The sequence below is a fragment of the Rousettus aegyptiacus genome, unplaced genomic scaffold, assembly GCF_014176215.1.
Source record: "Rousettus aegyptiacus isolate mRouAeg1 unplaced genomic scaffold, mRouAeg1.p scaffold_m13_p_6, whole genome shotgun sequence".
NCBI classification, from domain to species: Eukaryota; Metazoa; Chordata; class Mammalia; order Chiroptera; family Pteropodidae; genus Rousettus; species Rousettus aegyptiacus.
In genome coordinates, this window is record NW_023416309.1 from 99429486 (window position 1) to 99445228 (window position 15743).

The following is a 15743-nucleotide window of genomic DNA, read 5'->3' on the forward strand; positions in this document are numbered from 1 at the left end:
TCTAAGATGGCATAAAATAGCTTTTCCTAACTCACATAATTTTTTCTTTTAAACGTACAAGTTTTGGAGTCTCCATCCTATTATTTTCCCAATCAAGCTTCGATATGCTTGTGCTTCACGATATGATGGAGAAAACCATTCACTTACCATGCTTGGCTTTCAATCCACTGGGATAAATAATGGCGCACCTCAATGGGGAAATGCTGGCCGTACAATGCTTGCATCTGGTGAAGGGCATCTCCCTGCAGCTGCTGGGCTTGGATCCACACAGCCATGTTTATAATCTGCTAAAAAAACAGTCAGTGGTTTGGGTGGGTTCCCCGCCCCCCCACCTTTTAAATCTACTAGAGTTAATATTCGTGTAATTATAAAAGCTAAAGATAAATGCTTTTAAGTCTTTTTGGATTGACTGAAGATCAGTATTCTGGGACTGAATTTTAGCTTTGGAACGTTTTCAGAATGTAGATGTTCAGTGTGGCCATGGAAAGCTTTATAACTGGGTCTGTGAAGCTCCAATTATAAAGTGTACTGAATTCCTATAAGCAAAAGGGCAAAACCAGCATTAGGAGAATTGCCTATAGCATCATAGACATTTTCTTTACTTTTGTTCTAAACTTGAAGCAACAGTAAGTAGCATTTCAACAAAAATGATAAATAAGTAGCACAGGGATTTTTTTTTTTAATAACTTGTTTTAGATTTGGCATTTTGACTTTTAAGAAATACAATAAACACTATCATTTTGAAAATGATCCAGTAAAAGAAAACTGAAAACATTTAAAGCATAGATCGAGTCCTAGGTGTTACCACTAGTTACCTAAGCACGCACAAGGCATGGATTTATCTGGAAAAATACCCCAAGGTTCACCTTCTAAGTTATTGCTAAGGAATTTATGAAGCGATGTTATGTTAAATTATAGCCTTTAAAAATCTCTCAGACATAAAAACAATGCATCCCAGCTCAGAGTCAGAAACAAAAACCATTATATTCCAATAGTGGGTAGGTTTTTAAAATAAGCTCTTGATTTCTGAAAAACGATTTTATAAAACTACCATGATGCCTTCTCAGACCCACCTGAGAATTTTCAATTCATTTGGCAGAAACTCTCTGGGCTTAACCAGATTGTGGCAGCAATGTCACTTTCATCTGCACAGAAGGGACTAAATCGAACCTTGCTCTAACACTCTGATCCACAATGTAAAACTTGGTATAAGGCAGGGCTATCCTGGATCCCATCCACAACAATCTGGCTACTGATTTGCACAGTTCTCCCAAGAGCTATGCTACAGTTAGGGTCCAGTGAATTGGACCTTGATTTTGTTAAACACCAGGGACTTCACATGTGTTAAGAAACAAAACTCCCATCTCAGTTGTTGTCTGATCACGTAACACTGGGCTATTTATAGAAAGAGTCAGTTAGCCAACAATGAGGTGTGGGGTAAGTGCCAGTTACCTATTTTAGACTTGTGCAATGCTATAGAACACTTGAGAAATGTATAGTTGTATTTAGGGCTTTGGAGCATTAAGACTGGGGTAACTATAAGATCACCCGAGATATCAAATTTCAATGGGTGAGAGTTTACTAGGAGAAAGACTGGGATCAAAGAGCTCTCGCCAGAAACAATTCTATGTTATAATCAAACATCTGGAACACATTTAATTATACTATGTAATTTTTAATCAAATAAATCAAATCCCAAGACTTTGGAAACTTGGAACAGATACCAAAGCATGTTTTTTTGGATAAAAGGTAAAGGAATGGATAGATAAACAGACGGATGAAGGTGCTTAGGCATTTATGAGTATGGCAGAACAAAAAAGGAATGAAAAAAAGAATGCAGGTATTTAAAATAGCATCTCTTTTAGTGGCAAGGAATTGGTAAGGAATAGCCCTGAATGAATGTTTGAATAATACCAACGGACAGAAAAGTTATCCTGCATCCTGCATTCATTAACAGAATTGACCCGAGAGACAAAAAAAGGAAAATTGTAGGAAAACTTTTCTCCCCTCAGAGACTCCTTCTCAATTTACCCAAATAAAAGAGCAGTCTGGTCACTACCCTCAGCCTGCTTTAGTTTTCTTCATATCATTTATCACTTCCTGACGTTTCATCACATATTTGTTGACTGTCCTCCCAGGACGATGAAATCACTGTGAACATAATTACTTTGTTTTGTTCACTGTTCCTTCTCTTGGGCCTAGAACAGTGCCTGGCACATAAGTCGGTAAATTTTGTTGTTGCATAAATAAATGTGTACACACAATTTAGTCAAATCTATCAGCTCTGTTCAAATTATTATGGAACAAGGTATCAGGATGAAATACCAAGTTAATACATTGAAACAGATTTTACCATTTGGATGATTTCATAATGTGGATGAGTCTATATTTATAATGGTCTATTCGTCCCTTAATACCACATACCACAATTTGTAATTTTTTCTATTAGTTTTTCTTGATTTGTTTTTGTCTATCTTCTGAACTCGCAACAGGAAGTGAACAGAACATATTTATTCACTACTGTGTTCCCAGTGCCTTGTCCAGTGGCTTGCCATGGTAAGTAGTCAATAAACATTTGTCGAGTGATTAAATACATACCAAATATTTGGTAAATATTTCACATGTCCTGCTGGTTGAGCACATCACAGTAGCCTATTATTGTTTTAAGGAAGCCTACAGTGATATGCCATCTATGCGGGGGTATTATATAAACATCACACTATTTTGTCTTACGTTTTACATTAATTCTTAATTTTTATCGAAGAATGGAATGCTGAGCTCTTAGAATTTGTCAGAATATTTTTATAGCTCTAAATATGAACGTATAACAATTATTTTCTAAAATGCCATTTGAAGAACAATAACTGGTAAATATAATGTAGCAACCACCTTATTTTGATAAATACAATATACTTTAATTCTACTACATTGTAATGCTTTGATGTGACTAGAAAACAAATTTTGCCTACTACAAGTCAAAAATGTGAAATAAAAATACACTAAGTACAGAATCATTTTTATTTTGCTTTTTAACTAAGAATTATAAACACATGGGATATGAGAGGACTTATTGAGATTACATGTAACAATCTGAATATGTGATTTAGGGAAAAAAAAAATAACACTCCCCTCAATTGTATCAATATAATTTAGACTCTAAGTAGTGCTTTACTTCATATGAAAAAACTCTTCATGCCCATTATTAGGCTATGCGTACACCTGCTACAAGCTGATTCCTTACCCTTTCTCACCAGTCTTTATCCTGTCATCAAATAGTATTCCAAATATGCAGTGACTGCACCTCTGTCCTCAATATATGCTCTCTTCTGCTTATTTACAGGCAGTTCCATCTTCAATGCGTGATGTTCTAACAAGGGAAATGGTTTGTATCTTTGGTAAACAGGGGCTTCTCTAAAGACTGGAAAATGGATTTGCAATCTTATTTTTAGCCAAAGATGAGAACTATTTGAGTGTTGTTTAGTTGAGCATAGTATTCATAAGCATGCCAAACAACCCAAATAGCCTGGGATGCAGAATACTGTACTTTCTGAAAGGATAAGGAATCTACATTGACCTTATCTATCTGGATGTGTCCTAGGAGTTCCGAATAAAGCAGACCCTCGGGCACTTTGAAACCTTTGAAAGGGTTTCAAAGTCTAATAAATAGCTCATAATGTTGTAAGCATACTGAAAACCATAAAAAAATAAATGTCCACTAACATAAATAAATGATATGAGTGGGTGGGATTTAGGGGTAATTTTGTTTCAATAATAACTATCTCTTTCTTAGGTGCTTTCCCTTTTAAAAGTAAAATATAAACTTTTGTAAAGAAAAACATCACTCCCTCTGAAGACTTCTAAAACACTTCGGCCAGGGTCACGCCATAGCCAAACTGTGGTTGGCGAGGGATACTCACTACATGACAACAGAAGGCTCCCAATGCAAATGGGCCAACTGAACGAACGAATTCTAGCTTGGGGCGGGACGAGGGAAGTGAACATGTGTGCGGGGATTTACTTTGCTGGATTCGTGCGCACGACGTGAAGCATTTTATAATTCCTGTCTTCCACCCCGCCACCACCGCGCCATCCCATCTCATGCGAGGGCCAGAGAGTCTAAGACGGGGTTGAAGTTCTGAAGACAATGGCAAACTCATCTAAACAGAGTTATTCGAGATGTACCTCTGAAATCACTCTGTGCCTCAGTTTCTTTATTTTGTCGAATGAGAATAATGACACTTAACGTCCCTCGGGGGGTTGTTGTAAGAATGAGTTAACATATGTAAATGCTTTAAGATTGCGCCTGGCTCAGAGTAAGTGGTCAATATTATTCTGACTTTTACAACGTTAAACTTACCAAGGTGGCTTCCTTCTCCCCAACTCTAGTTTTAACTTACTTCAACAAACCATACCCTTCCAAAGTCAATCCTCCACAAAGAGCTCTTTGCTCACCTTTCTCCTTAACCAATATCCTGCGGTACAAACTTTACCTTCCTTTTAAAAGATGGTACAGTCTCCCCATTTTTAATCCATTTCGCTGGCCCAAAGCATGGATGAGAATGTGTGGAGGGTGGCGAAAAGGCACTGGGAGGATGTTCTCACCTCACCTGTGACTGAGAGAACTGAGAACTGTGAGGGGTGGTATAACGGGAGCAAGAGTGCCAGGGTACAGGAAGTCTTCACCGGACGTCGACTGGTTCTACGACTTTAAGTAAAATGATGCATAATGAAACCAATTTAACTATAGGCTAATTGATATAAAAAAGAGTTATTAAGTTCCTATGACATCTCATCAATAGTATAACGAAACAACAGTGAATGAAATGACCTGCTGTATACTAGACTCAAGGGGAAAAAAAGAATCTTATTCCTCCCAAGGACACATCTGACCCTTACTAATTAAAATGTAAATTATTAGCGACAAATAGTTTGAGTCATCTGATAAATGAAAATAATTTCAGAAATAAGATTGAAACATGAATTAAAATAACATTTATTAGTGTTATTTTCCACCATCCAGATTTATCATTTACTCTCATTTACTATCATTTACTGAACACTTAGCTATAATATTTATTATGATAAGTGCTTTTATGAATCTACTCCTTTAATTCTCATGAAACCGTAGGAGGTAGGTACTATTATTATCCCAGTTTATAGATGAGGAAACTGAGGCTCAGCAAATTAAACGGGGTTGTAAAATGGTGTAGGAACTTTGGAAAACAATCTGGCAGTTCTTCAAAAGGTTAAACATGGAATTACAATATGACCCAGCAGTTCCACTCCTTGGCACATGCCTGAGAACTGAAAACATATTTCTACAAAAACTTGTATACAAATGTCCATAGCGGCATTATTCATAACAGCCAAAAAAAAAAAAAAATAGAAACAACCCTAATGTCCATCAATGGATGAATAAATAATATGGATGTAAATGGAAAAATGGGTAAAATGGAATATTATTCAGACATAAAAAGAAATAAAGTACTGACACATGCCATAACATGGATAAACCTTGAAAACATTATGCTACGTGAAAGAGGCCAGACATAAAAGGCCACACATACTCTAAATTCCATTTATATGAAATGTCCAGAATAGGCAAACCTCTAGAAGCAAAGTAGATTGACTGGTGGTTGCCAAGGGCTGGAGTAGTGGGAAGTGACTTTTAATGCGATGGGTTCCTTTTTTGGGTGAAATACTTGCCCCAGGTCCCACACGACTGAGGGGCACCAACCGGGCTGGGTCTGGACAGTCAATAACATGCTCCCTTTGTCTTGAGGACTTTTGGTGGTTGATTATATGATTTTTTGTACTTTTTTGTATGTTTGCTATATTTCATAATTTAAAGAAAGAAAAAGGCTAAGAAATTAGAATAAGAAACCTAACACTACAAGGCTCTGATTTAGACAAAGGCTCGGTCTAGCTCCTGAGCTGAAAAGTGTAAGGCAAGGAACCAGGATTCGAAACTGTTAACCATATCAGCACCATTTAATGTCTACAGGACTTTGGATAAAATATAAAGAGAAGTTCCCTAGTTGTGTCAATAGTGACACTAGTACATGTATTCCTATCTAGTAGTAGGAACTTGGCGGGACAGAAAAATTAAATAGTAATAAAGGATTAGGACTTTATTCACATTAAAATTGGCCTAATATCAAGATAGGAGGTTAAAGTAAAATTTTCCCATCTAGAAGTAGGTCACTACCAGAGCCAGCTGCTCTTAAAAAAAATTTCTAAACACTACTTTGTAAGTAATCAGGAAGGCAATTCTCTAACGAAATCAGATTATTAAACAGATGGGAAGAGAACAGAAAGAATAAAAGTATTTGGCTTATAAAGAAACAAGGAAAAATTTGCCTAGGCAACACTGAGATGATAATATTCTGGGAAAACAATCAGTCAGAAATCTTTACATCACAGCCAAATCATTACATATTATTTCGGGAAGAAGAGAAAGCAAGTGAAAGAGGCAGAAGGGAAGGGAAGGTAGAGAGGAGGGAAGGGAGGGAAGGAAGGAGGAGGGGAACTATTTGCTAAATATAAAGGTCAAGTCTTAATCAGTGGGTTATCATATATTTAAAACTCTCACCTAAATATATCTGGCCAAAAACACACAATCTCAAAAATAGAGAGAGTAGTCTCAGAAGGATCATCATAGCTGCTTAAACCATTAAGTGATACTTGTTGGGAACAGGATATTCACACAGTGTCAAAGTAGTACCATGCATGCTGCTATGATTCACGAAGGGAAAAAGGTACATTTTCAGTAGAAAAAGCTGGCAAACAACACCTTAACCAAGTAATCAAATAGCCCCAATCATGGGACAAATGGAAATTTTATGTCTCCAGATGTGATACATTGAAAAGAATGGACAAACTAAATGTTTTACCTCTACTCATGAAGAAACAATTAGACAAATCTAAACTGTGAGACTCTTATGAAAGACAGAAAACTGTGGAATAGTTCTAAGATAAAGGAAATTAAAAGGACATGATAACTACCTACAGCGTAAATTAAAAACAAAAAACAAAAACAAAAAAAAACCCTTACAGCTCTTAAAGACTACTAGGACAATTAAATATTTAAAATTTTTAATTTAAATATTGACTATATCTTGGGTATTACTGTATCAATATTAAATTTCTTAAGAATAATGATGGCATTGAGGTTACACAGGAGAGTGACTTTGTTCTTGGTAAATATATACTCAAGTATTTAAGAGTAAAGTCATGATGTCTGCTATTTTCAAAGGAGAGAAGGAGAGGGAGGTGTTACTAAATGTAACAACTGTGAACAATTGGTCTACCTAAACAAAGTGTGAGTGTTCACTGTTCTATTCTTTCAACTGTTCAGTAATTTAAAAAAATTAATTAATATTAAGGGCAAAAATTCCAAATAAAGAAGGAAAAAAGTAATAAAAGTAGAAATTTTACTCTCATCTTAAAATTGTCCCTGGCGGTACATAAAAATCTGGACTTCTCAGACTCTGTGCTGCAGCTAGGAGGATGCTGTCATACAAGACAGGCTCCCTCCTGCCACATGGGCCTGCAGCTTCAATGCATGTGCATTATCATTCTTTCTGTGTCGAAATCCATTTAGCGACTTGAACAACCCATTTAGGAAGAAGCTACATCACTACCACTTCCCAGATAAGAAAAACATTTGCTGTAGCCCATAATGGCCATCCGCATTATGCAAAAGTAAGAAATGATTTGAGGCTGTCATGTAGACCTATGTCAAGCCTCAGAATTTCTAATCAAGGTTAATCTCTCTACCCATTTTATACCATTAATCAAGAGCAACTAACTCATCTTAGAATATGTTTCTTGTACAGTGTAAATCCTTCAGTTCAAGAAATAAAAATTCCTCAGCCGCTAAAATATACTGAGTTTCTGTACCATTTAGATGAAAGAGAATCTTTTCTCTCTTGTTCTTAAGTTTTTGCCTTTAAATAAATCTACACATGTTCCTAATATTTTCCCCATTAAAGATCGCAACCTCCCTCTTAATTGAGAATTATAGGATTAAGTTTCAACCTAGCGAAATTCATTTTGAAGGGCACCTTGCACAGGGACAACCATCAGTTAGATATAATATACAATAGTGAGAAACTGATAATAACCTAAATATCCAAAATAGGAGAATAAACTAGAACATTTTAATCTGATGGAATATAGAGCAACAATTTAAAATGTAAAGGCTATGTTGAAATATAAGGCTATGCAGACACATTTTTAAAATGTCTAAATAAAAGAATAGTAAATGAAAAGTGTGCATAATATATAAGCTGGAAGACAAATATCAGAGACAGGTCAAAAAGAACTATAAACAGTTGTTACATTTCAGTTAAGAAGTTTTGGTACAATTTTTTGTAAAGTTTTTTTTTATTATTAACTTTTGTTTAGAATGTAAAACTTGAAATATAAATTTAATAGTCATGGGCAATTGGTACAACTTACTATCTCCCTCAGGAACCAAGCATAAAAGGACATCCAAAAGACACAGAAAGAAATATTTCCCATGACAGCACCAGATTATGGCACTTTCTTACAAATTAGGTCATCCTGATTGACGTAGGACACGAAATAGTAAAAATTCAGAATTATAAAGTTTTATAAAAAATAAATGCAATTCCATTATTTTCAAATATATAGCACTGGTTTAACTATTAATAGCTAAGCTTAATTTGTAATTTTGACATCTCTTTATATAATACTTTACTTAAAGGCTTTCAAATGCCTTGTACCCAATAACTATTCATATTATTTTGTTTAATAAACCTTTCTTCTTGAAATAGTATAAAGGTAAACGGCGCAAAAATATATTTTGAAGTATTTTTTTGAAGTCCAGAAGAAACAAAAAATGTTTATGTGGAGGAGAATAGATGAAATAAGATGAACAAAACTTTGGTAATTTTTGAACTTGAGTGATGAATCTACAGGAATTCATAATATACTATTCTCTCTTATTTTGTGTGTGTTTGAAAATGTTCCTACCAAATATTGAGACTATTAAAAGGAAAAATAAAAAGGTAAACTAGAACCGAGACCGGCTTGAAGGCAAGTGATCGTGGAGGTAGTGAAGTGGTGGGAAAGTCATATTTCGAGACAAGAAATAATACTTAGGGTCATATTTGGCTCTTTTTTCATCTTTGATATGACAAAGTGACTGTCCCTGTAAACTCATACCGATTGTAAATAGAATGAATTGCACAGAAAACACCTCACAGCAGTGCGAGAATTCCTTTTCAAAAACTACACTTTCCTTACCCCTAATGACACACCTGAATACAACCTGCCGACAAGAAAGTCCTTGATAGGTCTAGGGTAACAGTGCAAGGCCGCTGGAAGGCTACAGTTACAAGATCAGACCCCACAGAGCCTTAGCCATTGGTTCTTAACTTTGCTCCTATGCAAAGGCCAACAGAACCAGGGGGGAAAAAATCTCCCTACTTTGTTGATATGAACTTTATTTTGTGCCCAGAACCTATATCTAAAGCCACAGCAAGGTCTGTATTCCCTCTCGGATTCTTCACTATCTCAGGAAGGCTGAACAGATCGGGCCAGTTTCTAAGAACAGAAAGGCAGCACTGTAGGGCAATCATGCTAAGGATGCTCTGAGATAATTCTCCCTGGGTTGTACTCCACATCTTTTATGTATATCAACACCAGCGCTCACCCAACAATCTCTGCTCTCAACAGAAAACCTGGGGAAAAGACCAAACTACACTGGAAATGCACACCTACCCACTGAAGCCAAACCAAGTGCAGAAGAATATAGTATTTCCCTCCTCTTTTCAAGTAGCTGTGTCCTCTGCCTGTACCAATAATCATAATCTACTTCACTTTTGCTCAGTTATTTGAATGTAAATCCTTTCAAAAAACAAAATAGAAAATGAATCTAAATATGTTTTGGTTAAAATAATGGAAGACTAAAATCTTCTCTCTTAAGAGAGAGAAATGCCTCATCAGCTAGTTCCTTTGTCTGCTCTTTGGATGATCTGCCATTTGTGAAGTCCGAATGCAGCTTTTTGAAGATGACGCCAATGTGTGGGGTGGAACACTCACTATTTAAATAAAATGAGTCCTGCAGAAAAGATGAGTCTAACAATGGGTAGCAGGAGCTAAGAAATTCATTCTAATTCTGAGATGAAATGACATTAAATAAGAGCTCATCATGTCTTAGAAAATCAAAATGTTTGGTCTCTTGGGAGAAAAAGGGTTATCCAGTATAAGAAATAATAATGATATCGGGACATTCAACATTAAGATGAATCAAAACTGTGCACAAAATAACATTTACCAGAGCATCAACACTGGAAATTTGCAATAAAATACAATTACTTTTGCTAAAACAATCTTTTTCTGGAAACAGGTTCTCTCTCATTTTATATGTACTGGGATAGCAACACACAACTTAGTACCGTGAACGTGAGTGTATGTTCCTACGACATACAACAGAGGCACTGAAAAACCCCCACCTCTTAACTAACTGCTTTGGCCCCAAGACAGCAGCCAGGATAACGGCAGAACTCTTCTGTGTCTATGCTCGTTCGCAGGCTGCACCGTTACAGGAAGAAGCTAAGAGCAGCGATTTCCTTCCAAAAGGTCAGCTGCTTCAGACAGACCAAACAGAAAGCAGTTATTCTTGCCAACTTCCCCTCCTGCTTCTGCAGCGCGTACGCAATAGCATTTGGTTTCCAGTAAAGCTCCAAAGAAAAACAAAACAAATGTGAGACCCACAACCTATGCAATGTCAAGTGTCTCACTTGACTAAATTGAAGGCAATAAGCTCACATGAAGCTGCACTTTATAAACAGCAGTGGAACTGTGAAGAACTGCCAGATTTGCTGTGGACTTGAGTATGAGGGAAAAGACCACCCTAGACTTTACATTCATCCTCCAGAAGTCTTTACCTAAAGATATAATGGTATTTTGGCTATAATAAATGTGACGACACGTAAGGTCCCTAGCTGATTGATATAAAAGTGAATCTTTGGCTTTCCTCTTCTCAAACTGAAGTCAAATCGTCGTCCAACATGCTAAGGCACTGGCCAGGTTCAATACTAATAATCAGCAAAAGCAAATATACAGCGATTTTACAGTTTCTTAAATTAGACATGGAGAAAAGACTGTACAACTAAGAATAAAAAAAAAAGAGGAAGAGGACAGAAAACATGATTTTAAATCTTCTTTAGGTGGTAACCCTAAACTAGTTACAGAATAATACTGAATACATACCCAGCCCCAAAGAAACAATTCATAGACTTCTTTAAATTAGGTGAGCATCTATGCATTCACTTTTCCTAGGGGCAACAAAATTAGATCCTTTTGAGTATAAAAGTGAAGAAGGAAGGAAAAATAAAGGCTTCTTAAGTTTTCTCAGCCAGATTGGTTCCTGGTTTAGCTGTCTACATATGACTTACAAGAAAATGTGACAGGTCCTTCAGAAAGGCTCCTGCAGCATGTCATAGGGTTCTATGTGGTTTCTAACTCGTTAGTTTCAGGTTGTGGTGGCAACAGAGACATCAGGCTTTTTGTGAGACAAGCTCCTGTTCTAAAGATTCTACGCTTTGATGATGGAAAGTATGTAACCCACTCTGAGACTACCCCATTTGAAAGGAAGACAGTTTGGGGTTCAAGGAAAAACATTAGTTTGGTATATATGCTAAATTAACAACTGCTGCCCACACTAGCAACTGTTTCACATTGGAAACAAAATAAACAATTACATTTTCAAGTCTTTCTTACACTTAATCACCAAACATTACATAACAGCAAAGGAATTAGCACAGAAAGGAGAAAAAAGTGGGTACTAGCAGTCGTAATAGTAATAACAGTAATGGTAGTAATAATAAACATTCAAGGAGTTCTTACTATGTCATGAACTCATGCACAGTTATATGCTCTTTATATGTGCCCTCATTTAATCCTCTGATTATTTTGTGTGAGTTTATTATCTTTGTTCTCTAACAAGGAAACAGGCTTAAGGGTTAGGAAATTTGCCAAAAGTCCTGCAGCAGGGAAGTGAAGGAGCTGGGATTAGAACCTAGGCTGTGTCCACCTCCAGAGTACATGCTCTCAACTCCACTAGTTTATTTCTTAAAACCCTTCACCGAACGAAATGAGTTTGTCCTGACGATACCTGTGGTTTAAGCCTGCTTCACGATAAAAGCTACACACAAAGTACAACTCACAAATAGATACAAAAAATCATTTGACAATCCAAAAATGCTTTCCCTAAAGGTCGGAGAACATCAAGATGACAACCCTTCAAACGACCAAAGGAAGCCATATTAGGGGTTTGGTGGTTCGCCTTCACGCCTCTAAATCAATCAAAAGTCGGCTAAAAGCTTTAGATTGTAAAAGGGAGTGGGAGGAGAATAACGAGAACAGTTCTAGGGGTGAGTAACTTTCCAATGAGGCCAAAATCTAGATCCTGACCACTTGTGGTCAGAATTAACATTGTGACATTTCCTAAAAGGCGAGCGAGTGGTTGGTTATATTTGTTATATTTGCTCCCAGATTCCTTATTGGATTTCCATTAGCTACACTATTATCCATCGTTAATATTTACCAGAAAACCCCAGGTTTTCTGCTGGCAGAAAACATTTCTCATTGAGGACAATAATTATTAATACAATTGAGAAAACAACTTTTGAAATAATCCTACTGAGTAAGATAAGATAGTAAAGATACTGAAGTAAGTTGTCACCTGGAAAACTGTTCACATTTCACCAATAATTAAACACCAATTTACCTAATGCTGACGTGCATATGGAGTTACAGACCAGGTATAAATGATAAATTCTGTGATAGCTGATTAACACTAATACGAAAAACATAAAAATAACCATGCTACTGTGTAAGGTGTACATTAAATAACTGGCTGAATGTTAGGAAATCACCTGGGTTCACCAAGCCATGCCGGCAAGAAGTAATGACCCTGATGTGAGAAGACAACTTCTGAATGTATCTTGGGATAAGGACACCTGGCAATTCCATACTCCTATGAAAGGTGTCTCATTCGATCTTTAACACCTTTGGCTAAAAAAGAATCAACACGACACTTGTATCCTACACCCTTCATCATTTTGATCATCCCAGTTTTAAAAGGTGGAATGATTTACCTCTCTGGAACTACAATGTGCCCAACACTCTGGGCATAAGAACCAAAGCAATTTTGAGTCACCTATTGCTCAACGACTACATTGTAAGTTATCCCAGGGCGGGAACCATATCTCATTCATTCTGATTCCCTCAACACAGTACATGGTACATGACAGATGTTCAATAACTGCGTGTTAAATTAAATACAATTTTTGTAGACCTCTGTGTTACAAAAAGAACCTAAATTGGAGGAAATGGCTGGTAGGTCAGTTATTTCCTTAAGATGTTATTTTTAACACTGGGGAGGTCATTAACTTGAATCCTTATTACAGGAATAATGGGACTGAATCACACTTTATAGAAACTGTGACGGAGGTTTTGACTCATCATTGGTGCTAATCAAGGTAAATATAATCGCAAGTTGTATCACTCCATAAACATCGTGACAAGTTTGTAAAATAGAGCTAACACCTCATAGCAGCGATTTCAAAGAGAATCACATGAAATGTGATGATGCTTACATGAGCTAAAATTCCAAAGAAAGCTTTTTCTTTATGCAAACGAAACTGTTTTTTTCTTCCTTTAATGATGTCTCAAGAAAGAAGCTGATATAAACGGAAAGCACAATGTTTATCAACAATTCACTCCTTCAGTTACCATGTACGCACCAAATACAATCCAGAAAAATTTATTATTGTGCCAAAACAAGAGGATGAGGTCTATATCCAGAATGGAGATTAATGTTGGAAGGATGACTCAGGGCTAATGGCATTGGTCTGGTAGACGCTGAACCTATCTTTCATCTGAGAGTTCTTCAACTACAGAATCGAATGCCACCTCAGGATGGAATTTCAGTAAATACAGTCATGCTTGACTACAGACTATTTTTTATTCGAGACGTATTTCTATGTAGCAAAGTAAGTTTAGCAAACGAAAATAGAGTCTTGAATCACTATGGATGTCCCCTACCCTTGCCAAAAATGACAAGCTGCTTGCTCAAAACTGTCACTAATTAGCAACTGCTGCTGTAAAGAAAACCAAAATAAGTGCCAATAAAAGCATATTGAACTGAAAGGGGGCCTATGACAAGGAATGGGAAATGTGAGACTCTATTTGTGACTAGTAAACTTTCTCAATGCTGCCAACTAAATGTGGGAGACCAGGGGGCAGGGCGATAATGGTGACAGATGTCCCTTCATATTTAAAGAGGAAGGATTTAGAAGAGTCTCCTAGCATCTGGAAAGACACAGAAATCCCAGGGCACTGAGGCTACTGAATTCCACCACAACCATTTCCACCTCTCCAACAGGAGCCCGTCTTGGTTTGGGGGGTGATTCTTCATTGTCGATACTTGTCTCTGGCGTACTACCACCTGCATTTTCACACATCGTAAAAACTGAACTTTAAAAATACCTTGCGTATTCTAATGGCTTCGGCCCAGACTCTTATGGTTGAATCTAGTTGTTGACCCTTCACTTTACAGGTTGGAAAAATAGATCAAGGAAAGCAGACGTGATCTGTCCGGTGTAAGTGAGCAGGGGATACAGTGGTACAAAATCACTTTACTGTTCAGCATAAGAGGCTCTAAAATCACTCAGATTAAGATCCTGCTTTAAATCTAAATTGCATGGACTACTTTTCAAATCATTCTCCAAGGTTCTCCCTCTCTCCTTCTCTTTGTTTCTTAACAAATCAGATCTCCCAGTATAATTCTCTTTTTTCCTCAACAAGGTTAGACTGGCAGAGAGCCATTACTATTTTATTTACATTTGGACCACAGGGTCAGGTTGTCTCTGTAGCAACTACTCAGAAAAATGAGTGAGAAAGAAAAAATAAGGGACGAAGGGTAGGAGGAAGGGAGGGAGGGAGGGAAGAAGAAATAGTGAAAACAGGAAAACGGAGAAAATAAACAAGCATGAGCATATAATTTCTTAATGAAACATTTGTACCTGCTGTTCCCTTGTGTCATGTTTGTCTTAACGTCTGTATAAACAATTATCACAATGTACCAGTAATTTTCTAGTTCACAATCAGGCTATAAGGAGAACAATTTGCTTTATGAAACATGGAGAAAGACTAATCTCTGATATTACAGTCAGTGCAGGTTTATCAGCAAGACTTGAAGGAGATAAGCCTACTGACATACAGATTAGGAATTACGTTTTCGGATCTTTAATAACCCCCTAGTGGTCTGCAACAAGCTGTTGAATTAACTTGTCTTTAGATACTTATTGTGCATGCATCGCTTGCTAGGTCAGGAACAAAGCAAAACTAGAAATCCAGCCAGGAGGAAATTGTCAAGTCTCCAAGCAAAAGGGTCATATTTAAAAAACAAAAAAAAACAAAAAACAAAAAAACAAGAACAGGCACAAAGGGACAAAATTATGTAATTCCACTAGTATGAGGTACCTAGAGGAGTCAAATTTATATAGAGAGAAAGAAGAAGGGTGGTTGCCAGGGGTTGGGGGGCAGGAGAGTGAGAATTATTGCTTAAGGGGTACAGTTTCAGTTTGGGATGATAAAAAAAACCTCTGGAGATAGAATGGTGGGGATGGTCACATACACTGTGAATGGACTCAATGGTACAGAACTGCACACTAAAAATGGTTAAAACAGTTTAAACAAAATTT

General features: G+C 36.8%; 1 protein-coding gene across 3 annotated transcripts in view; it reads right to left on the minus strand.

Moving 5' to 3' along the window:
- Positions 1–15743, minus strand: part of STAT5B (signal transducer and activator of transcription 5B) — a 54196-nt gene that overhangs the window by 22418 nt on the left and 16035 nt on the right. Inside the window, exon 2 of one of the 3 annotated variants that reach the window (XM_036222481.1) lies at positions 148–284. In XM_036222481.1, coding sequence (XP_036078374.1) covers positions 148–275 — 128 coding nt within the window. In that variant the 5' untranslated portion in view covers positions 276–284. Of the gene's footprint in view, positions 1–147; positions 288–15743 lie in introns of those variants that run through there. The other 2 variants (XM_036222482.1, XM_016150867.2) reach the window with 2 other exon arrangements.